Source organism: Hipposideros armiger, unplaced genomic scaffold (assembly GCF_001890085.2).
Source record: "Hipposideros armiger isolate ML-2016 unplaced genomic scaffold, ASM189008v1 scaffold_41, whole genome shotgun sequence".
In the NCBI taxonomy this organism is placed as follows: Eukaryota; Metazoa; Chordata; class Mammalia; order Chiroptera; family Hipposideridae; genus Hipposideros; species Hipposideros armiger.
Window position 1 is genome coordinate 2,467,017 of NW_017731391.1, and position 25,390 is coordinate 2,492,406.

General features: G+C 39.9%; 1 protein-coding gene and 1 pseudogene across 3 annotated transcripts in view; one reads left to right on the top strand and one right to left on the bottom strand.

Moving 5' to 3' along the window:
• LOC109380874 (60S ribosomal protein L6 pseudogene) overlaps positions 1-122 on the bottom strand; it is a 6,258-nt pseudogene extending 6,136 nt beyond the window's left edge.
• A 7,224-nt stretch (positions 123-7,346) lies between these two features.
• Positions 7,347-25,390, top strand: part of LATS1 (large tumor suppressor kinase 1) — a 44,545-nt gene continuing 26,501 nt past the window's right edge. The window contains exons 1-2 of one of the 3 annotated variants that reach the window (XM_019638952.1): positions 7,347-8,177; positions 20,811-21,299. In XM_019638952.1, the coding sequence (XP_019494497.1) occupies positions 20,958-21,299 (342 nt within the window). In that variant the 5' untranslated portion in view covers positions 7,347-8,177; positions 20,811-20,957. Of the gene's footprint in view, positions 8,178-18,453; positions 18,510-20,810; positions 21,300-25,390 lie in introns of those variants that run through there. The other 2 variants (XM_019638953.1, XM_019638954.1) reach the window with 2 other exon arrangements.

A 25,390-nucleotide genomic window follows, 5' to 3' on the forward strand; every position in this document is an offset into this window, starting at 1 on the left:
GCCCTGGGTCTGCCAAACTTACCAATGGTTGTGAAAGTCTCTAGTTTCAGGTCAAGCAGTTTCTTCTTGAGCACTTCCACCAAGGCTTTCAGAGTTTCTGTCTCTCCCAGGCCCTTGGTCATTCACCTTCATCCCCAGAGGACCAAATAGTTTGACCTTCTGACTACTGCAGTGATGAATACAGAAATGTGTTTCCATTAACTTGGCCTTCACTCACACTATGGTTTTCCATTAGGAGTGATGGTGAAGTTACAGCAAAGAGAAAGAGCATCTGTGAAGAAAAAACGCAGGTCAGGCTTGTTGTTGGAAGAAAAGGACGTGAGGCACCCACTCTCCCAACTCTGAGACAGCAGAGAACCCCCCTTAAAGGCTGGGGTGGCAGAGCAAGGACTGACCCTTCTCAGCCCCTCTCTTCACCCATTAAAGGCCAATGCCACACCCCCCCCCTCTTGCTTGAGGAGATCCAGGAGGCTTCTGCCTGTCAAGAAATCACGCATCCCTAGATATGTCCCCCTTGTCTACAAGCCCAATATCCAGCATGAGTCAGCCCATAACCACTGCAGGGACATGCCATGCTCTGTAGGGGAAAAAAACGGTCTAGATGCCAGAACTAGACTGTCAGAAACTAGCCAGTGCCCTGTGGGGAGAAGGTAGAGTGTGTCAGGGCTGCTCCTGAGGAAACTGGATGATGGTGTGTCGGGGTGAGGAGAGAACCCACCATTGGAGAAGGGAGAGCTGACAATTATGAGTCCAGGGATTTAGCACAGCCCTGGGAGATGGTGCTTATCTGCTACTAGGTTGGGTCTTGGGACTTTGGTGAAAAGGTGGCTACACTGCATGGAGTAGATAATTCAGAACTTCTGAGGCAGGTTGCACCTAGTGTGTGACTGACATCATCCCTGGGATTCCAAAGCATCATCATGGCTCCCCCATTATTAAAGTGGTGCCTGGGGTGGGTGATGAATAGACACCTGTCCCAGGTCTTACTGATTAGCGGTGTCACTGCGTCCAAAGACCCAACAGTGCTCATTTGATACTCCCTGGATTTGTACGAAGAAGGCGAAATCTTTGCAGTTAGTGAATGAGCTATGGGGTGAGGGCGACCAGAGTAGGGAAGTACAAGTACTTCATTTCATCCCGTCCTCCCTCTTCTCCAAGGAGAATGTTAACACAGTATCACATCCTGGGTGAAATGACAGGGATTAGGAGCAACCCTAACCTTTAGGATGCAGGCGCAGAAGCCCAATCTCACCCCATTTAATAGCAGCCTGGTCTGAAGCCTTTCTGTAAATGAGTGTATATTAAATATTCTAGGCTTTGCGGATCCTAAGTCTGTGGCAGCTACTCAACTCTGCTGAAGCACAAAAACATCCATACACAATACGTGAATGAATGAGTGTGCCTGACCTGCCACTGGGCCCCTGCTCCACAAACCTGTGACACTGGACGTATCTGTGGGAGGACAAGGTGCTGTGTGGACTTCATGGCATCCTAAGTGGAGAATCACATCACAGACTCATAGGTCAGGAGCAGGGCCATGCCACTTGCAGTGGGGACATCCATGGATTTGAAAGTGGCTCCTGGTTTGGTGCTGGTACTGGTAGAGACGAGGCCTCAGCCACAGGTTATCAGAGCTGCCCATCCTGAGGTGGGCTTATCAGCACACTAACTTCTTGGGTCAGGTAGGCCCAGAGGCCATAAGATAGAAGTGATTTTTCTGGAATCGGCATGAGCAGGGTCACAGGGAACAAATGAGATGCAGACGCAGGTGACCCTGATCTTGATACCAGAAGTATTGCACCAGCAGGACCCTCAGCTCACACCTGTGGCTTCATACAGTATCTCACAGACCCCTTAGGGCAAGGATCCAGTGTACAGAAAGGAGGTGGGCTTTGCCCACACCTGTTGAAACTACATCCTCTCCATTCACTCCACTCAGAAGCCACAGGCAGAACAGGGCACATTTCTTGCTTTTCAACACACAGACGAGGCTACCCAAGAAATGATTCCCTTGAGGACTGGGTCACCCACTTCTGCATACCTATATACCCTAAATCTGGGGTCAGCAGTCTTGTCCAGTGTACAAATCAGGTCCCTCATTCATTTCCATGTTGTCTTTGGCTATTTTGTACCTGGAGACGGCAGCCTGTATGGCATACAGAGGCAGGTCCTGAGCCGACAGCAACAATCAAACCTTTAAAGAATAAGGAAAGAGGGCCGGCCGAGTCCTCAGTTGGTTAAGAGCACGAGCTCTTAGCTACAGGGTCTCCGGTTCGATTCCCACAGCGACCAGTGACACTGCACCTGAGCTGAGCTGTCACAAAGCTGTTGCTGAGCTGCCAACAGGTGGCAGGATGGCTCAGCTGGTGGAGCACATGCTCTAACAACAAGGTTGTTGGTTCAACTCCCGCATGGTAGGTTGAACTTGGCACCCTGAGCTGAGCGTCATGAGCTGCCATCCGGGGGGCGGAGGGTTACTGAACTTGGAGCTGAGTTAGCTGCACCCTCCACAACTAAGACTGAAAGACAACAACTTGGCTGTTCCCTTCCCCAATTCCCCAACACTGGTCCCCTTCCCAAATATAATATTTAAATAATAATAGTAATAATAAGGAAAAAATTCTAAAAGCAACTATGTAAAGAAAAAAAAAAGGAAAAATTGTAAACACAAGGAACCCCCATTAGACTGTCAGTGCATTTCCTAGCAGACCCCCAAAGGCCAGAATAAAGTGGAATGATATATATAAAGTGCAGGAGGAAAAAATTTGCCAACCAGGAATTGTGTGTATGACAAAATTATCCTTCACATCTGAAGGAGAAATAAAAACCTCCCTAGAAAAACAAAAGCTAAGGGAGTTCATCCCCATACCCGCCTCCAAAGAAGTGCTGAAAGGAGCACTTCAAGTGAAATAAAAAGGCACTAATTACCAACATGAAAATATATGAAAGTAGACAACACACTGGGAAAGGTAAATGTAGAGTAAGACTTAGAATACTGTATATATGTAATAATGTGGTGTGTTTACCATTTATCTTTAGTATAATACTCAAAGGAAAAGAGTATTAAAATAATTATAGCTATTATAATGTGTTCCTTACACAATATAAAAAGAGGTAAATGAGGATATCAAAATCGAAACGGGGTGACTAAAAAGGAGAAGCTTTTGTCAACAATAAAAGTTAACTTGCCATTAGCCTAAAATGGGCTGTCTTATCTATGAAATGTCTTATATAAATCTCATGACAACTACTAAGGAAAAGCTTGAACAGATGCACTAAACATAAAGATAGGGGAAACAGAGCATCCCAGCTCAGAAAATTACCAATTTACAAAGATACACAGAAACAGAAAGAAAAAAAACGATGGGTAAAAAAAATAACACTGAGTAAGATACATTAATAAATCATCACATATCAATAACATAAATTTAAATGAATTGAATTCACCAATTATAAAACATAGAGTGGCTGAATAAATACAAAATATTTTATAGGCAGCTATATGCTACCTACATGTCATTCACTTTGGCTTTAAAGACACACATAGGATCAAAGTGAAGAGATGGAAGCACATCGTCAATTGAAGTAGAAACCTAAAGAAAGCAGGGGTACCTATATTTATAACAGAAAAATAAACTTTAAGCCAAAAACAGTAACAAGGGACAAAAACATCATTATATAATGATAAAGGGCTCAATTCATCAAGAAGGTATCAAAATTAGAAGTACATATGCACCCACACTGGGGCACCTAAATCTATTAAGCAAGCACTAACAGATCTGAAGGGAGAAATAGACAACAACATTACAATCATAATAAGGGACTTCAATAACCCACTTTCAGCAATAGAGAGATCATCCAGACAGAAAATCAGCAAGGAAACAATGAACTTGAGCCATATATTTTGTCAAATGGAACAAACAGATGTTTGTACAACATTCTATCCAACAGGAGTAAACACACATTCTTCTAATGTACCCACAGATCATTGTCCAGGATAGACCACGTGATAGGACACAAATCAAGTCTTAGCAAATTTAGGAAGACTGAAATCAGGCCACGATTCTTTTCCAACAACAATGTGATGAAACTAGATTTCAACAACAAAAGAAAACCTGGAAAATCTATCTATAAATATGTGAAAATTGACCAACCCACTCCTGAACAACCAAATGTTCTAAGAAGAAGTCTAAAGAGAAATAAAAAATATTTAAAAACAACAGAAAATAGGAACACAACATAACAACTTGCATACCAATTTCTAGTAAGGGTGCCAGATCCAAAGAGTCGCTAGCTTGGACGCAGGACACAGGATCCAGACATTTTGAGTGTAGGGAGTACAAGGTCTTTGTCTATTTCTCTCATGTGAATGAGGACAGGGCTCAGTGAATGGGGACAGGTTGGGTTCATGGGCTCTCCCAGTCCTGACAACAGGCTAATGCCTCCCCAGCAGTCAGGGGCCACTAGGCCTCTCACTTTCTTCTCAAAACAACAAGGAACTGATTCAGGTTTCCCCATTGGGGGTGTCTGCAGTGATCAGAGCGATAAACTTTTAGGGGAGAGGCTGCATCCATGAAGTCAGAGATGGCTTTGCCACACCTACTTGTCCAGGGAAGTGAGCTCCAAACCTCAGTACAGCCCTCAATAAGCTCCTGATCCCCAAGGTAATTCAATTTATCACACATTATTGAACAACAAAATGTATTACACCTGATATATAAGTGACAAAAGGACACATTTACTCCCAATGACCACATGAAATGTGGAGCACACAAATCTACAAACACCTCTCACCAAGTGCAATAGTCTTCCTGAGTCCACAGGAGGAGATAACTCACAGGAAGACATGACTCAGCCTCAGGAAGGTCAAGAAGACTTAATACATGTGATGTTTCTGTCCAGTTTTAAAGCAGGACCAGCTCTTGGTGATGAGACAGGAAACAAGCAGCCAGATGAAAGAGCCGAACAGAAGCTTGAAGGCACGACTGTGATGACCAAGGAGCAGGCCAAGGTGCCTGTACCATAGGGTGGTGGAGAGCAGGAGAGGCCAGGAAGCGAGATGGGACATACTGCATGTGTGGCAAATCTCTTCCAAAATCAGGATTTCCAGGAACAAAACGCACCAGGAACATACACACACAGTGGGCTGAGAGGCTTGATCTGTCTCAGAGCTGCTAAGCCCTCTTCTCTTATTTAGTTACTTGGAGGCTCCTGCATCAAAGTGATGGTCAGGATCTATCAACACTGAATTTGCACACCTTCCATTCCCAGCCTGAGAAGCTTGTGCCTCTACAGGGCCTGGGCTGACCATGCTGATGAGGGAGAGGGAGAAGCTGATGAAGGCTGGAGACCAGAAGGGTGAGAAGGGAGCAAAGGGAGGGAGGACCTGTCTTTATACAAAGAGCAAGATGTGATGAAGACAGGAGAGGCTCAAAAAAAATTTAAAACATCTCTGGTGTATTTATTGACATATTCCCCTACTTATATCAAATTCTGAAAATTAAGTTTTTCCTAAGTTCTCATTTTTACCAGCTTTCTCAAAAATACTGAAACAAATAAAAACTTACAAAATCATTGCAGGTTCATTAAAAAACTCCTGTTCATGTGCTATTTGTGAATCAGCTGTCACCCTGATATCTCATAACTGCTGCATACACTATAATGTATCTCCTAAAAGCAGGGCACACTCTCTAATATCACCCCAATCCTCAAAATAGACTTCACATAGATACATTAGCGCCAATGCATCCTTAGTTTCCATCAAGTCTCACCAAGAATGTCCTCTATTCACCAATGACATTCAGGAAAAGAATCTGATGGACTGAGGTATTTCTATCTCTTTGTTACGGTAAAGTTGTAGTTTATGAGTCTTTCATTTGCCCTTTTGTGATACGTATGCTTTCTCAAGATGTGCGGAGAGATTTGTATGTAGATGGTCACTGTTCTTGTGGGTCAACCAGAAGTCACCATTAATATTTTTGAAAGATTAAAAAATTTTCATCTAGACTTTTGGTTTCATTTTTGACAGTAGTTCAGATTGTCTAGACTGCCAGGTAGAGAGAGAGAGAAATCTTTTACCAACATTTTCAATAGATTTTCCTTTTGTTGGATATTGAGGTTGTTGCTAATTTTTTCCTATGACAAACATCGTTACAATGAAAAACCATATATGTCGATGCTATTAGGTCCATGTTTGTGAGGTTATTTCATTTCCTCTCCAGCAGTTAGTGTTGATCCATTTTAAAATACCGGACAATTTAATGGATGTGTAAGACTAATTTTTGTACTTTTCATTTGCATACTTTTGATTATTTTTGAGATTTTCAATCATTTCAATAGTGTCATGAACTCCTCACATCCTTTGTCCTGTATCTCAGGAGAACCTGTCAGGTTCTCATTTGTTTGTAGGAGCTCTTTATATATTCTAGATACTAGTCTTTTGTCATAAGGGGATTAAACAACTTTGAGAAGTAGAGATGTTTGTGCTGTGAAGACTTACTTCTCGCTGAAGGAGGTGAGTCAGGCGGGAGGGGTCACAGAACAGTCATTGCTGGGGTGGAATGTGCTGGGTGAAATCAGAAAAAAATTCATTATTTTGATCCATATGTTTTTTTAATCCAGTTATCAGGATAACACTGAGATGGACTTATTGCTCGTTAAGAGTAGTCCTTAAATTCTGTTTCCATAGCTATTTATCAGAACCCCTGGTTTTATTTACTTCATGATGTGGAAGACTAATGATCACCAAAAATTCTGTGCATTATAAAACAAAATTTGTAAATAATTAATTTTACACTATAGATATGTAAATTAAATTGCATTACCTAGTGGAAAATTTCACAAAGAAACAATCACATATATAGTTTTGTCTGTTTAAAAGACAGTGACTTTCGACAAGGACATAGGAGGAATCCCTGAGGTTCCGCAGTCTCACACGGTGTTTCACCATCAATATTATTTGCAAGAAGAAGGTCCTGGCGCAGACATGTATTTCATTTGCCACAACCAAAGGAGAAGATACAAAATGTTCTTTTTTTTTTTTTTTAAAGATTTTATTGGGGAATTCGGGAAGGGGAACAGTGCTGGGAAATCGGGGGAAGGTGAACAGACAAGTTGCTGTCATTTTGTTCTTCAGTCTAGTGGAGGACGTTGCTTCACTGGCCCAAGTTAGCACCATCATTGCACTCTTCCCGGGCGAGGCCGATCAGTCGCTGGCCTCTGGACTGCCGCTCACGCTGGCTGCTGGCCGCTCACACTGGCTGCCGGCTACACACGGTAGCCCATGGCAACCCACTGCCACAGGGGCCACAGCCCATGCAGTCACCAGCCACGCATAGCAGCCCAGCTCCAGGTTGAGGTGTTGTTCAGCATCTTAGCTGTAGAGGGCAGTGTCACTGGCCCTCATATGTGGGATCCGAAGCAGGGTCCTCTGGATTTCCAAAGCAGCTCTTAACCAACGCACCACTCGGCTGGCCCTCAGAAAATACTTAAACTTACAGATTTACTGGGGGGAAGCATGGTAAGCAAAAATCAATTTATTTCAAAGCAGCTAGAAATCCTGAATCTTGATGTCCACAGCGAGGTTTCAGAGTGCAACTCATTGTTGTTTCCTTCTGAGAATTAAGCTCCTTGAGATGCGCATCTTTATATCTCTCCATTGAAAGTGCTCAATTGAAAAAAGAGACTGAAGTAAATGCGTGGGCTTCGGCGGGCAAGAGCTTGGTCCCACGAACAGGAGCGAGTCCCCTGGGCAGCGTTATGCGCGGGCGACACGGGGCGACGCTGGCGAACTCGCAGAAACGGCAGCGGGCGGAGGGCTGCGGTCCGCAGGCGGCGCTCTCTGCAGGCGGCCGGCGGGCAGAAGCCCCCCGTTTTCGGCCCCCGCGCAAGCGACGCCGGGAAATGCTCACATCCGGGAAACCTGCAGCGGAGCGCAGCGGCAGCGACACCGAGTGGAAGGCAAAATGGCGGCGGCGGCGGCCTAGTGCTAAGGGGAGAGCCAGGTCCCCGTGACCCTCGCGACGGGCCGCGCTGGCCTGTGGCAGCCCCTCGGCCTCTCTCCCCGCCCTGCCCCACCGGGGATACTCGGGGTCCCTGGGAGGGACTGCGACCGCCTCGGCGCCCGTCCTGCGGCCCGTGGCCGCTGTCCAGGAGTCCCGCACTCCCGAGCTGAGCTGGTAGGTCCGGGGCTAGCGTAACGGGTGGGGCGCATCTCTCATTCGGAGCCCGAGTTGGCGGGGCAGTGGCCGCCGGGGCCCACGCCCATCCCCACTGGCTGGGCTCCAGAGCTGCTGCGGGAGGGCGGGCCGGCTCGGCCCGGTGCGGGCCTGACTTGGCTGATGGCATGGACCTGAGATGAGCCCTGCCCTGGGGAAGCGAGGGTTGGCCGTGCCCGGGGCTGGAGGAAGGTATCCCCAGGCTTTGCGGCCTTGGAGGTGCAGGTTAAGCTGGAAAGAGCCTGCCCTGCTGAAGGCCTTGTGGCGACTATCTCCCACCTCCATCTCTATCTGCAACACGCATGGGTCAACGGTGTTGAGGAAGGAAGGAAAGCGAAAGGTGGTTTCGAAGGAAAATTGCAGTGAAAGAGCTACATACTGTTCTTTGCATCCCAGAGGGACCCGATCGGTCCTGAATATACCTTGAAGAAATCCTAGGAATTTCTATGTGTAGTCCACTGTAACGTTAGGTTACTGTTCATAGTTGGAAGGGGTGGCAGAGATGGAGGAATCCTTATGGAGTAATACAGTGTGTATATAAATACAGAAAATGAAGGGAAGAAAATTAAGGGAACATTGTTTATTATAACTTCAAGAAGAACTTGTATCTTAAAGAATGCCTCTCAGGTGACTTGATTTAACCCCATTCCCTGACTTTTCCAATTGAAAGTTATTTTCTAAAGGAACAAAGTTTAATGTTTGTCGACCCAATATGGCTTAAAATAGATGTCATCGTGTAGAAGTTATTCATAAACCTAGTGAGAAATATAGTCGCACACACAAATAATATTGCACCACTCCAGTTTGGGAAATGGATTTGACTGTCTGGAATCACGAAGCTTGTCAGGTCTTTATGGATTATTTATTGAAGATTAAAATTTTTTTATCAAATTTCCTCCATGAGGAAGAAAAGGTAGGAATATAATTATTCATTATAATTACAACGAGTTTTCTCTGCTAAGCTATCTACATTTGTGATTTAACTAAGGTTATTTCTTTCCTTTAATAAGTTGACAGACAGGTAAAATGGACTAGTTGATTCCCAAAGGCAGTGGAGGAATTTGACTGATTTAACAGTAAAAGAAGTAGCATTGTGTTCTGATCAGCTGCTACTGCAAGAAACTAGATCATGCTCCATTCTGGGAAAGGTGCAGTCTTTCTATGCCTGAATATTTATTGAACATGCCATGCCACTCCCTAAAAGCAAATAGGAAATTTTGGCTACATTTTTTGGGGTATGATATCATCTGGATTTACTTCTGTAGGTTGTTTTTATTTTTGTTTTTGTTTTTAATGCTAGTCCTTGATGTTTTATTTAAATATGTATAACCTTGGAACAGATCCAATTCTGGTCATTAAGTTTTCACTTTAGATGTTAGATTTAGATTAGTGGGAAATTTTTGGAAACTACAAAAGTTATTTAGTCATTGAGCAACATTTTTATCATGTAGACACGGCAGTCATTTTTCAGCATGAAGATAAAATACAGTGATTGTCTTCACTTTTGACGAGTTAATTCTTAGAAAGTGAATTGAAGGACATGTCATGATTATACAGAGATTCTTGATTGTTGCTGTCTCAACCACTAAGACTATTCTGCTAAGAAAGAAACAGTACATAGTACTGTTGCTATTGTCATAACTGATTTAATCAAGAGCACTGAGACAGGCCATCTTTTTTATAAACCTAATTCAACTCAAGGTGTCACTCTGAAATCTTTTTATGTAATGGTACCTACCTGTGTTTTCCTAGGTTAGACAAGATATCAACAATATTTGTTTGGATTTACTGATATTTGCATATTTGATGCAGGTTTGAACTTTCAAAGAAATGTAGGTTTTGTCTGTTCAGTCTAATCAGTTTAATTGCTCGTTCAAAGAATGCTGAGTGAGTCCTGATCCCAGCTCTTAGGAAACTCATACAAGTATATGGGTATGCTGAAAAGAGTCCTGAGCTGGTTCAGGATGTGTGGAGTCCATTCCTAACCTTAGACAGGCCACTTTCCCCTTCTGGGTCCATTTCCTCATCTGGGGGAGGAAAAAAGTGTGTGTGTGTGTGTGTGTGTGTGTGTGTGTGTGTGTGGTTTATATGGCACCTATGCTCCATGAATCTGTAATCTCATAGGAAAAATAAGAGAAGTACAAGAATAGGGCAAAACCAAATTTGACCATGCAAAATGCATTTGCAGTTGAGAGAAGAATAACAACTGGCAGTTCAATGAAAGCTTTGTGAAGGAGACATTTGAATGGCACCTTAAAGGCTGGGTGTAATTTCTACAAGAAGAAATATGGCAAGGGATCTCCCAAGAAGAATAAACAGGATGAGTAAGGACATAAAAATAGAAAAGCACAAAGAATGTTAGCTGAGATCAAGTAATTTGCCTTGGTTAGAGTTTAAGGTACATAGCGGGTGTTGGGGGCTGGGGTGTGTCTGGGTAAGACAGGGGGAAGAAATAAGATAATAACTAACATTTATTGAGTCAGTCACTTATTCTAAACATTTGACATGTATTAAACTTATTTAATGCTCAAAGTAACCCAGTTAAGTAGGAACCTTATTGCTCACATTTGAAGATGAAGGAACTGAGGTACAGCTTGCCAAGATCACACAGCTAGTTAGTGGTAGAACTTGGATGCGTACCCTGCAGTTTTACTCCAGAGCTCTTACTTTAAACACTAAGTTAAAGAAATCATTGAGGGTTCTGAGTAGGGAGTGACATGATCAGAACTGTTTATTAGGAAGACTAATCTGGCACCTATAGCATGGGTTAAAGAGGTAAACTGTTTTGCTTTGTAGAGTTCTTTTAAAAATTCTTTTACTATTATTAATTAGAATTTTCACATCATATTAGCAAAGGTTACTGAGATTCGTTAATGTCAGTGTTGACGATACCTTGTTGGAGAGATTGTAAATTAGTACACGTTTCTGGAAGGCAATCTGACAGTATCAGAATTTTAAGTATACATTCCCTTTGACCCAGCAATTCCACTTCTGGGAATGCATCTTAAGGGAAATTGCAAAAGAATTTTTACTGCAGTATTTTTTATTTTTTATTTTATTTTTTTAAGCTGAGCCATCCTGCCACCTGTTGGTAGCTCAGCGGCTGCTCTGCTCGGGCTGGGCATCGAACTGCTGTTGCTCAGAGCTCGCACTCTTGAGCGAGCTCTTAACCAACTGAGCCACTCGGCCAGCCCTGCAGTCTTTTTTTTATTACCGTATTTGCCGGCGTATAAGACGACTGGGCGTATAAGACGACCCCCTAACATTTCCACTCAAAATACAGAGTTTGTTATATACTCGCTGTATAAGACTACCCCCTATTCCGCACACCTTCCACACACCAAATAAAAGGTAAAACAATATCAGATTTGATTTCAACATTTATATTTATATTCAAATGCTTATGACATGCAGGAAAACTGTCACAAGGCTGTATGTAATCAAACATATACATAAATCGCGATTCGCGATTTTGCGCTATCATACTGGGTGTATGGTCGGCTGTGTGCGATTTTGCGAGTGTGGTAAAATCGCATAACAGCAAAATCGCATAACAGCCGAGCATACACCCAGCAGCGCTGCTGATGCCTGAACGGTATGTGGAATGAAGTGGGCGGGCATCGGGAGGCCACTATGGCACGGGGCAAGCACTATGGGCAGTCTATCTGAAGTGTACCCGGCGTATAAGACGACCCCCCACTTGGAGGCATATTTTTCAGGGCCAAAAAATCGTCTTATACGCCGGCAAATACGGTAACTAATTTTGGTATGTACAAGTAATATGTTATACACATGTAAGCTATGAAGCATAGTAAAATGAAAATCCATGAACTCACCACCCATCCTCAACACTAGAATATTACCAATACAGCTGTGTTTGAAACATGATTTATAATAGCAAAAAATTGGAAACCTAAATGCTTGTCATTAGGGGATAAATGTGGTATATCCATACAATGTAATTCAATATATAGTTATTTTAAAAGATGAGGTTGAATTGTCATTTTCACAGTTTTGAGACACCATTAAGTCTAAAGCAAGCCATCTATTTAGTAGCAATTCTTCAGAGAATAGAAAATAAACATAGTTTTCATTAACCTTCAATAGCATACATTTATCCATTCAATTGTATACTATTTTTTTTTAGTCACAGTAAAGATGGAGTCAGCCTTATTCACATTCAGAATCTAGGATTCTTCTGAATTACATTGGGCTTTGGGTAGTTAACACATAATGTCATGGTGACATGCTTCTCTTTTCATAACCCTAGCTAATTATCTTGAACCTCTTGTCTTTATTTTTGAGTATATAATTTTGAGGCATATTGAATAGGGGGTTTTGTCTTCCTTTCCATTTTGCTTACCCTTTTAGTTTTGTTTTTTCCTTAGTTGAGTGAGATACTGCTGGAAATTAAACAGCTTCTGAAGATAACTCAAAAAGTTTTGACAGGTGTTTCATGCCTGAGTGCTTGTATTTCATAAGAGCCTCTCTCGCCTTTGAAAATTCTGTTACCTTGCCTAAATTCGGCAATTGTTTATACCTTTAATTTCATTGCTTCTTGGGTGACAGACATTTTCTGAGTATGTAATGCTACATCATAGTGGAATCTTCTTTATATCTTTTTAAATACATCTTGAGCATTAATCAAGGGTCTAGATTCAACCATACATAGTGCTGCCAATGAAAATAATACAGTTGAAGTGAGAAGGAAATTTCATCTTATTATTTATGGTCAAGTTAGCTATGTGCATTGTCTGCTATTCCAGAACTTCCTTACTTTGGAGCTGGCAATTTTCTTTTAATATTGATTTTAAGATATACTCAACTTTAGAAATAGTGGAATATAGAAAAGCGTGCATTTTAGAATCAAGAATACACTGTGGTGGAAAGACATTTGTAATATTATTGCTATTCTTTTGCTAGCATATTGGGCCCTAAGCAGCAGGAGCTAGCTCCACAGGTCCTGTGGTCCTTACGAGTATGTCCAGTAATTTCCATTAAGTCCAGATATGGCTTCTCTTGGCCCAGAGACCTGTGAAGTTCTCTTTGCTCTTGCTGTCTGTCCCTCACTCATCCACCCACCACAATGGTAGAACAAGGATGAGGGGGCCATAATAAGCACCACTATTATGATGCAAAGGACAAGAAAGAGAGATAGCAGCAATTCCTGATCTATAATAATTTTGAAATATTTGTAGGCAGATCTTGTGAAATCAACCAGCCCTGGAGCTAGGAGAGAGACCTTGATTAGACCATGATTCAGTTATCTGGGAAGAACTCATTCATCCCTTGTTCTCTGTGTTCCTTGGCCATTATTCTCCAAGGACCTTCTGGGAGTTCTTTTTCATTATCATCCTTGGTCACAGATGAAGTGTGAGCTTTGGGGGAATATTTCCTCTTTGGAAGGTGCACGTCTTTCTCAACTAGATTACTGCTCTTAGAAGTTGGGAGCCCAAGGGTTTTAAATTTTGAATAGTCAAAGACTTTTTTAGTTTGAGCTTGAGTGGTTAATAAAACACTTTTCTCAGAGTTTTTAAGCCTCTGATGTGTTTAGTTCCAGTCAGTTCCATTTGTCAGTAACCATACCAGAGTTCACATATGGTAGTAACTTCATCCAAAGATTTGAGAACTCCCTATTTTCCTTCTCAGTTGGCTATCGGAAGGAAGGCCATACCTTATTGTGATTTTGACCACTGAGATACTTGGTGTTAGTCAGCTAAGAGGTTTCAGTAGGGCATCCATGCTCATGGTCTTTTTTTTTTTTTTTTTTTTAAGATTTTAGTGGGGAATTGGGGAAAGGGAACAGACAAGTTGCTGTCCTTTTGTTCTTCAGTCTAGTTGTGGAAGACGTCGCTTCACTGGCCCATGTTGGTATTATCATTGCCCTCTTCCTGGGTGAGGCAGTCGCTCGCCGACCTTTAGACGGCCGCTCACGGTGGCTCATGGCAGCTCAGGAAAGCTCACGCCAGCCGCTGCTCATGAACTTCTAATCTCAGCTCTTCCTGTTTGTGGTCTAGAAGCAAGTTGCTTTTCCAACCTTGTAAGATTTTAAATTTCTGAACTCTTTCTGTTTCTTTCTATTGCTGCTTGCAAATCAGTTGCTTCTTTCTTGACCTTATCATTTATTTATAATACTTCGCCAAATAGCGAATAGTGGCCAAATACACTTTTAACACATTGTTTGTGGGCATTTTTCTCTATACGACGAGTTTACTCGTTTCCCGCAAACAATAAAAAACCCGCTTATCTAGTCTGCTTCAAATTAATCCCCAAATGTTGTTTTATCAAACCATTTGTTATTGCAGCAGCTATTGATTACAGATGTACATCATTTCTCCCCCAAGTCTTTTTAGAGGACCAATCACTATGGTAACCATATTACAGAAAATTGCTTTGTCTCCTTAAACTTTGAAAGCGGGCATTTTTCTCTATACGACGAGTTTACTCGTTTCCCACACACAATGTGTTAAGATTCCTTTTTCATAGAACTACAAGTTCAGAAGTCTTCTTGTCACCATGTAAGTTATAACAGGCCACAACTTTCTCAAATATTTTGCCACTGTAAAACATGGTTCTACATTTTTCTAGCTCCCAGTATCAGTTTCTTTGAAGCTCTCATTCTGACCACTAAGCCAATACCATATTAAATTTTTTGTTATAGCAGCACCTAATTTCTAGGTACCAATGTCTGTTTTAGGATAATGAGATACAAATAGACAATGGCCAGATCACCTATGAAAATGGAACTCAGACCAAGATCCTTAGCAGCAGTTAACCCAAACAGTCAGGTCTTGTTCAGTAACTGCCAGCTTCCAACTTAAGACCAGCAAAGCCAAATGTGCTCTTCAGACCAGTCACATAGGATGCCGCTTCTAGTTAGCGGCCTCCTGCCTCCTCATGGGAGCAGCTGACAATCGAGGCACGCCTGAAGTCTTCCCTTTTTCATCCCTCCATATAAGCTTTTCTGTTTCCCTGCCTGCCTTTGAGTCTCTGCCCAACACAAGTGGCGGTGGCTCGCTCCCTTGCTACAGCTAGCTCTGAATAAATACTCTTCTTGTTTTGGGTGGTCTCTGTTCCACAATAATATTAGACCGTTCAGTGATTTTAAAAAAAAAATATATATATATATATATATCAATGGCTTAACACAACAGAGTTTCCTATCTTGCTCACACAAAGTCAAGTGGGGGTCAGTAGTAGGCCATATTCCCTCCACATTGTGAAGCTACCATCTCAAAATGCACTGTCATTGAAGCAGGAAAGAGAGCTGGAGAAGCACACTGCCTTAGCCCAGAATTGGCACGTATTACGTCTCACAGGGCTTTGGCCAGAACTAATGTGGGAAATAGAGGGGAGTATGTGAATATAGCCTCTTCCACAAGGATTTATCAACAGCGATTGGATAAGATATGCCACATTTCTTCCATTCCAACACTTCTGAAATCAGAAGATGCAGATAGATTACAACTGAAATGAACATTTAAATGGAATGTTTTTGTTATTTCTCCTGAAAAGCTTGTGTTGAGATGATATTGTTTTGTAGTGTATTTTGTATTTGAATAAGAATAATTTGTAGCAGACCCATTCCCAGATCTAGAGTGGTATAGTCATTTCCCTTTTTTATTTTTTTATTTTTTAACTTTCTGTTTTGGAAAATTTCAAGCATACACAAAAGTACAGTACAGGGACTACTACAGTAAACTCTCATGTACTCACCATCCAGCTACAACAATCATCAATTTATTGCTACTTTTGTCTCATCTATATCTCCATCCAGTTCACCACAAATTAAATTATTTTGAAATAAATTTCCGACACATTATATTCTCAAGTATTTCAACATGTAGATGAAAGGGAGAAGCATAAACTAATTTTTCATTTATTTTAACCTAAAACATTACTAAACATGTACCAGTACTTAGTCATTTCTGTAAATATTGTGCATTCCCTTGAATGTTAGCAGTGTTAGAAATTCATTATCAAAGTAGAGTAATATACAGAATCAATCTTTCTCATCCATCATTTTCTAAACTATACTCCATAGAACATGAATTTCATGAAATATTCTGGGGAAAACAGTTCTTTGAATGAGGAAGTTTGGGCAGCATGACATTCTCTTGTAAATTCACATGATTGTGTAGAAGAATGGCGTTATATTTTGTGTATTATAATCCCATTTTTATTAATAGTAATATATGTTAGAATATGCAGTATTAATAATGATTTTGTTTCCTGTGGCTTATGTAACACATTACTACAAACTTGATGGCTTAAAACAACATAAGTTTATTCTCTCACAGTTCAGGAAGCCACAAATCCAAAATCAGTATCACTGGCCCAAAATTAAGGTGTCAGCAAGGCCACTTTGTCTTTAGAGGTTCTAGGAGAAAAGCCATCCCTTGTCACTTCCACCTTGTGTTAGCTGCCGGAATTCCTTGGCTCCTGGCCACATCACTCAAGTCCTGCCTCCATGGATACACTGCTGCCTCCTCTTCTGTGTGTATCAGATCTCTCTGTACCACATCTCCCCTCCCTCTCCTAAGGGCACATGTAATTGCATGTAGTGCTCACCTGAATAATCCACGATAACCTCCCTATCTCAGGATCCTTAGTGATATCTGCAAAGTCCCTTTTTCCAAACAAGATAACATTTACAGATCCTAGGGATTAGGAGATGAATATCTTTTGGGATGTCATTATTTAGCCTACTACTATGATTCTCTGTGTGAATGAGGGATTCCATTTTATATAATTATATAGTATTTGAATATTTCAATAAGAATGCATCTTTTTATAATTAGGGAAAAAACAAGATTATATTTTCTTAAGAGTGAAAGTGAAGGTATCTTTTTAATAAAGGCAGGTCACCTGCATTTATTAGTTCAACAGAGATATTTCTGCACTGACTACTGTTTACCAAGTCCTCTGTTAGGGGAATGAAAGCAAATGCTGTATCTTGACAGAAAGAAGCAAAACTGTGCTTATTTTTTTCTTCTCTATCAAGAATGATCTTGGAAATGAGAAAAATAATAAAATGCTGGTTAGCTAGCAGTTGAAACCCATGAGGTATTAAAGGAATGCTTAGGTGCTATAAATGAAATATAACCCAGATAGTGAGAGAACTGACATTTGAGATTGCACAATCACTAATGTTAATCCTTGATCGTGCAGAAATGAGAGGTTCCAGAAACAGAAATTGAAAATACCTTCACTTTCAAAAAGGGCAAGAAGGTGAATTCTGCAAATATTAGACTGGCAAGCTAAATATTAAACCTACAAAAATTCATTAGTAAGCTATTAATATTTTGGGAAAGCTTGGAGAAAATGCTTATCTTTAGGGACCGTCTTTCTTCATAAAAGCACAAGATGTGTTGGTCTTAATTTCATTTATGAATTGTCAGTAGATAGGGTTATGTTGTAGACAGAATATGTCATTTTCAGCAACACAGTGCCAAACTTCATCATTTTTGTTTTTACAAAATGAGGAAGTGTGGATTGCTTGTCAAGTAGAATTTGATTCATTCATAACTTATTTAGCAATTGTACCACAAAAGCACTGATTATTGAGGTGCAGTCATCAGCAAACTGTGCCTCTAGTGGTCTGCTTTAGGACTTAATCCTGTCTCAGGCCTGCTGCAAATATTCATGTAGGTGTCTATATAATTAGTATCCATAAATGTTTTAAAACATAAAGGTTTATTTTTAACAGCTCTAAGATAAAATTTACATACCGTGAAGTTTACTCATTTCAAGTATACAATTCAGTGGTTTTTAATATATTTACAGAGCTCTACAGCCATCACCATAATCTAATTTTAGAGTACAGACTGGTGTTATTTTATACGTAGTGTTTTGGAACTTGCCTTTTTTGCTTAAGAATACATTATGGGTATCTTTTCATGTCAGTACATTTAGATAGATCTGCATCATTCTTTTTAACAGCTGTTTCATCACATATAGATGTGCTGTGAATTAGACAATTACTGATGAGCATCTAGATCAGCGGTTCTCAACCTTCCTAATGCCGTGACCCCTTAATACAGTTCCTCATGTTGTGGTGACCCCCAACCATAAAATTATTTTCGTTGCTACTCTATAACTGTAATTTTGCTACTGTTATGAATTGTAATGTAAATATCTTTTTGTTTTCCGATGGTCTTAGGTGACCCCTGTGAAAGGGTCATTCGACCCCCAAAGGGGTCGCGACCTACAGGTTGAGAACCGCTGATCTAGATTGATGTCATCTTTTGCTGTCTTTGGTGTTGCAAGGAACATCCTACATCTTCAAACACTGTGTGTATATTTCTTTAATTGTATTACATTGTTCCTCTTAATGCTTCTTCAAGCCATAAGGTAAACCTTGTTACTCCAACCATTTTATCCCTCAGGAGACAGTTTTTGAGAGAATTCAATACCCAAGTCCATATTGCTAATAATTAACAGACCAAGTACTTGAATAATTTCTTTTTTCCATTACAAGTGCTGTGCTTTTTTCTTTTTTAAACAAACGAGTATATTCAAAACAGCGTGACTAGAATTAGGGAACAGCTAAAGAACTGGGGATGTTTAGGAGACACGTGTTTATTTAATTTGTTCAACATACTGGTGGTGCCAAAAAAATATATACAAGTGGACACCATAGTTCACTGTAATTGGAAGTGTTGGACGCTGATAGTAACCACTTTGAGCACCTCTTGTAATTGCAGAAGTCAAACGTGACTTGTATTTATCTTTTGTTATCAGTATATATTGAGTATTACAATTTTAATAGTTTTTTCCTTTCTTAAAATTTGTATACATTTCTTTGACACCCTTGTATATGTTTATTGAGCACTCACTATGTGTTAGGCTCTAATTTACTGTATTTTGTCGTGTATGAGTATAATGCACTTCCGTGTATAATGTGCATCCATGTTTTAGCCCAAACTTTCAGGGAAAAAAAATCTTTCGTTTTAATTTTTTCAAATTTTTATTTGTTTACATTTAGGTACTTGTTTTGTGTATTATAGAGGAATTTTAGCGTTTATTTTTTAACATATTATGGTACAAGAAATTTTATGTAACAAATAATTACAAAACACAAGAACAGATACAAGGTACAAGAAATTTTATGTACTGGTAACAAATTTATGATATTTATGCATCATAGAAGGCCAAGAACTCTTCGTTGTTGCAGGTTCGTCGTAAGTTCAACAAAACCAATTGTATTCCAGGGTCTTATTTTGCATACGGATATCGTTATTGATTTCTAGAGTTACACTTTTAACTCATAAGCATAAATAGAAGAATTAAAAACATTTATATAGATACGGAGTTAGTACTACCCTTGTATAATGCTCATCCTTATTTTTCCCTCACAAATTTGGTCAAAAAAGTGCACATTATACATGGAAAAAATACGGTAGGTGGTGGACATACAGTGGTTAAGAGACAAATAAGGTCCTCTACTCTCGAGGAGCTTTATTTCAGTGAGGAGAGATAGACAATAAGCAAGTAAACAAGTAAGATTTGTAGATAGTGATAAGTACTATCAAGAAAAACAAAACAGGGTAATGAGGTGACCAGGGAAAGGGTCTTTGAGAAGATAACAGGGAGAGATACCTATATCTGTCTGTCTATAGATGTGTTTATGTAACATGAGTTGTGATTACGTCTAATGAGACTAGAAATGGGCTCCCAGTAGATGATAATTAGCAGCGTTTAACATCCCAGTGGTACCACTTACAGGCTATTTCACCCAAACTCTCTGAGCCTCAGTTTCCTCATCTGCAAAGTAGAGATAGTAAAACCTCCCTCACAGGGCTGTTAGGATTGTTAGGTAAGAATGTAGGCAAAGTTGCAGCGTACTGGCCCACAGCAGGCTCTCTACATGCACCGGGTGAGATTTCACAGTGCTCCAAGAAAACATTCCTAAACAATTCTTGTAGATCGCAAGGAATGACCTTCTTGAGTTCATGATTTCCCTATCAATGGGGACATGTAAGTACATTTTAGATGACTGTTTTAGTGCGTAGTAGAAGACATTCATGCATTATGTGAGGAATGCGAGCTTATCCACAGAGGCCCATTCCCCCTCCCCTTGTTAAGAAGAAGTATACTGTCTCTAGAGGCCCAGTCCACAGTTTGGAAAATAAACCCAGGCATCTGTTTTGAAGCATAAAGGAATCTTCTGAACGAGTGGTTAAAAAACCTTTTTAAAGCAACAATGCCCCCTTTTTTCCCTAAAGAAATCTTATACTTGAAGTCTAATTTGTAAAATCTAAAATTAGAGCCACTTGGTGAAGTTGATAATGAGAGGTTGCGGTTGCGTGTTGTATTGTTCATTTCACAGTCCCTTGCATTTGTATATACTTTGTATGTTTACTAAAGCACTCTTAAAATAATTTTATCATAACCATTACTTGAGGTCATTTTTTAGATTAGGAAATAGGCACAAAGATTAACTAACTTCTCCTTATCATACAGTAATCCATAATGGAGCCAGAACTATAACTTAGGTCTCTAACTCCTAAATCAGTGTTATTCACCCCTACTTCATGTTACTGCTTTATCAGTTAATCACTTTATAGCTTTTATTTATTTTTTCTTTTATAGGTTTAATTATTTAAATTGTAAAGAATTTTAACATTCCTGGGGACTTATGCAAAGGATCCTTTTCAGTTTTGCTCAAGAGAAGTCTCTGAATCTATCAAGTAGCTCTTAAAGAAGTCCTGTGTGTGGGTTATACATATAGATGTTTTCATGAAGAGGAGTGAAAAGCCAGAGGGATATAGACAAATGAGACCTAAGACCTTTCCTGCCAGTAACTACACTGGCAGCAGCCGGCAAATGTTGCAAGAAATTCGGGAATCCCTTCGGAATTTATCGAAACCATCCGATGCCGTTAAGGCTGAGCATAACATGAGCAAAATGTCAATTGAAGATCCTCGACAAATCAGAAATCCACCCAAATTTGGGACTCATCATAAAGCCTTGCTGGAAATTCGAAACTCTCTACAGCCATTTGCAAATGAAACAAGTCGAAGTACTTCAGAAGTTAATCCACAAATGCTTCAGGATTTACAAGCTGCTGGGTTTGATGAGGTAAGAACTTTCAAAGACAAAAGAAAGGATTTTTCTTACTTTATACTACATAACACATTTTAGGTGATCTCCTGCCTAAATGTTTCCTTTGAGAGAATTTATCAGGTATACATTTTGTATATTCTATCAGCAAAGAATGCTGTTCACAATTCCATTAGTTATTAAAACAAAATAATTATTGTTTCTTTAGTCTTCTCTGTGGTTTCTGGGATTTAAAGGTCAAGCCATGAAGTCAGAGTGGAAGTGCAGTTGGAAAGCCATAGGTGAGGGCGGGGTAAGGGCATGTGGTTGTGTGATAGGAGCTCTGGTGAGCTAAGTGGCTGTGGCAGGAATGACAGCTCTCAGGATATGTAGTTTTAAGTTTACAGCACAGAAGAAGAAATATAATCAGAGGTTTCATTGAGCCGTTATGTTTACATCACTCACAGGCCCAAATCTTAAATTCATAAAAACTAAAAATTTAGATGTTGATCAATCTTCAAGAATTTCAAAGTTTTATTTTAATGAAATTTCAGTTCGTGTTAATTATGCCAAGTCTTTAATGTTTACTTTCAGAACTCATTTTAAAAGTTTTTCATAGCACATATATTTAATCATTTTGTTTATTAATAAATTTATTTTCCATGATAACATACTTCATATGAATCCTTTAGGTGGCATAAACCATTTTAGATGAAAATTGGCTGTGGAAAATATAATTAATGTGAATGATCAAGCATTAATTATATTTCCTTTCAAAATTATAGGAACTTTTTTCTGGATCATAAAAGTAATACCTATTTTCTGTTAAAAATTTGAAAACATAAAGAAGAAACTGAAAATTACCTTTAGGTCTATAACACAAAGATAACTACCCTTAAAATTCCTTCACTATTGTTAATATTTTGGTGATACATTTCAGATATCTCTATATTTAATTTTAAAAATGAGAACCTAAGTTTACATTATACTAAAGGATTTGAAAAGGGAGATTTACAATTAAACTAGGAAGAAAAACAATTATTTTTTCTGGCCCATTCTATTCATTTAGCTAATATCATTTTCTATAATTTTTAGTCATAGGTGTTCTAAAAATATTGGATTTGCACCAGAAAATAGAGAGAGAGGAGGAGAGGACCTGGGTTGTTTTCCTGGTTAGTAGTTAGAGGATTCAGGAAATAGCTTGAATGGAGATTCTCCAGAGGACTGTACTTTCTTTCTAATCCCTTAGCCAAAAGGCAAAGAATAAACACACAGCTGAATCGTTGCTCTTATTCTTTCCTTTTATATATTGCTAGGGAGAGTTTAGAAAAACACATGACTATAAAGGCCTTTAAGTGGTAATGTGTATGTCAGTTACCTAAGTAGATATGTATGTGTTTATGGAGCTCTTACTATGTGTGAGTTCATCAATCAAGATACTCATACCAAACATGTTCCATACCTTTAAGGAACTTAAAATTCTTTTCCGGGCCCACCGAGTGGCTCAGTTAGTTAAGAGCATGAGCTCTGAGCAGCAAGGTCACTGGTTCGATTCCCACAAGGGCCAGTGAGCTGTGCCTGAGCTGAGCTGCCAGTGAGTTGCCAACAGGTGGCAGGATGGCTCAGCTGGTGAGAGCATGTGCTCCGAACAAGAAGACTGCCTGTTCAACTCCCACATGGGATGGTTGGCTACACCCACCCGCAACTAAGATTGAACACGGCACCTTGAGCTTACCAGCCACGAGCTGCCGATGGGTGGCCGGATGGCCACGTGGCACTTGGAGCTGAGCTAGCTGTGCCTTCCACAACTAAGATTGAAGGACAACAACTTGGCTGTTCCTCTTCCCCAATTCCCCAACACTGTTCCCCTTCCCCAATTCCCTAATAAAATCTTTAAAAAAATTTTTTTTAAATTCTAATGTAGGCAACTTTTGTGAGGCATTGGTCAGTGCTCTGTTCTTTATCTGTTGGCAATAATGACAATAATTGCTTTGCACAAAGATATCTTTGCACAAAGATATAAAGCTTTATTACAATCACACATTTCAAAATTGTCATCTTATGACATTAATAATCCCTTAAGCAAGGTTGCTTTACTAAAAAGCATTTTGACATTTATCAATTCTCATTTGTCCAAATAATGAAGGTATGGTATTATTTATACCCACGGCGATACAAAGAATATGGCAATTTACTTATACTCGTCCTTGAATCACTGATTCTGATAGCTTCCCATTATATTGCAGAATTTATTCAAGATTCCAACTTGGCTCTTTAAAATTCTTATCCAGTTTTTACTTAATAATTTTTATCATTTCATAAGCTCTAATCTATTCTTTTAGCTATTCCAGGTTCAAGGCAGTTGCAGTTTTTTAAGAATATGTTTCTGGTGCTCTGTAAATTTAAAAACTCAAATATTTCAACATTAACTTCCTCATAGGAATAGATGTTAAATAGAATTTATGCATTCTTGTCACACAAATCTACAAGCACTAGAGTATATTTTTGCTTCTGAGCATGAAAAGCAAAAGCATAGTAATATGAACATGTTTTCTTATCACATCTTCTGTTCCAAAGTTACTCATTTGAGGGTGCTCTCTTTCTACTGGCATTAACACCCCCCACCTGAAAAACACTTGGTTAGTATTGTTGCTGATGTAAAAACTCTTTTTTTTTTTTTTTTTTAAGATTGTATTGGGGAATTAGGGAAGGGGAACAGACAAGTTGCTGTCCTTTTGTTCTTCAGTCTAGTTGTGGAGGATGTTGCTTCATTGGCCCATGTTGGTATTATCATTGCGCTCTTCCCAGGTGAGACAGTTGCTCGCCAGCCATTGGACGGCCATTCACGCAGCTCACTAATGTTCATGCCTGCTGCTGGCCAGCCCTCCTGCAGCCTACGCCGTCGCTGATGACTCACGGCAGCCCAGCTCCAGGTTGAGCTGTTGTTGTTCACCATCTTAGCTGTAGAGGGCACAGTGTCACTGGCCCTCATGTGGGATCTAAACCGGGGCCCTGCTGCTCAGAGCTGGCATCCCAAGCCAACTCCTAAACAACATGCCACTCGGCCGGCCCAACATTTTAACATATAACAATAAATACTCAAAAATAAAAGCCAGCATAATTATCACCAGAATCACAGGCTGAAATTCTGGTGCATTTTATAAGTTTATGGTTCCCAACACTGAAAAAGGATGGTGGGTGCCAATTTTCTTACCAACTGAAATGGCACTGCTATGTGACAATAGCATAAATACAGTTCACTTGACTTAGCCAGTTTTAAAGTTAAGTAGTCCCTGGTGAATTTTAATTTGGATTGATTTGTATTTTAAATTTGCACGTAAAATGAGATTTATTAATTCCTTTGTATTTCACTACAAATTTGCAGAGTCTGATTGGCATAAAATGTGACAATACTGCTCCTTTGTACCAATTAAGGATTGGGTTTGGTTGCTTTTTAACAAAAATCCAAATAATGCTTTAAACAAAATAGTGACTCAGATTATATTGCTAGCATTGATTCGGTCTCTTAAAGATTTCAGAACCAGTGACTCTTAGAAGTTTCTTGAATTTTCCTTCTTGATGGTAACATGCTGTAGCACAGGTGGTCTATGTATTGTCTAGGAAACAGGACATAGGAAGAAACAGTACCCAAGCAGGCATAGCAACATTCTTCCAGAAATCCTTGCTTTTGTCTCATTGGTCAGAATTCTCATGTGGCCACTGTAGCTATAAGGAAACTTTTTCTTCCTAACCAATACCTTTTTCTAGGAAAGGGAGAGTGGATCTTGAGTAGGCAACAAGTCTCTGTCACAGCCTGTTTTTGGATGGTCTCACTCTCATCTCCAGTCATTTCACATAGGAAGATCATCTCTCAGTAGCCTGTTCACCATCTAGTCCATCTTACTAAGCCATTTCTCATTTAAAAATATTGTTTGAAATATTAAATCGTCTAGGACATGTAAATAGCTGCTTACCTCTTGAAAGATGCATGTCAGTATACTTTCTGCAAGTTAGTGTATAATTTATGTTTACATATAACGTAAAGGACAAGGAGCGGAACAGGACATCCCACATCTGAGCTCCAGGCACTGTGCTTACGTGCTTTTACATGTTTTCTTATTTAATCCTCA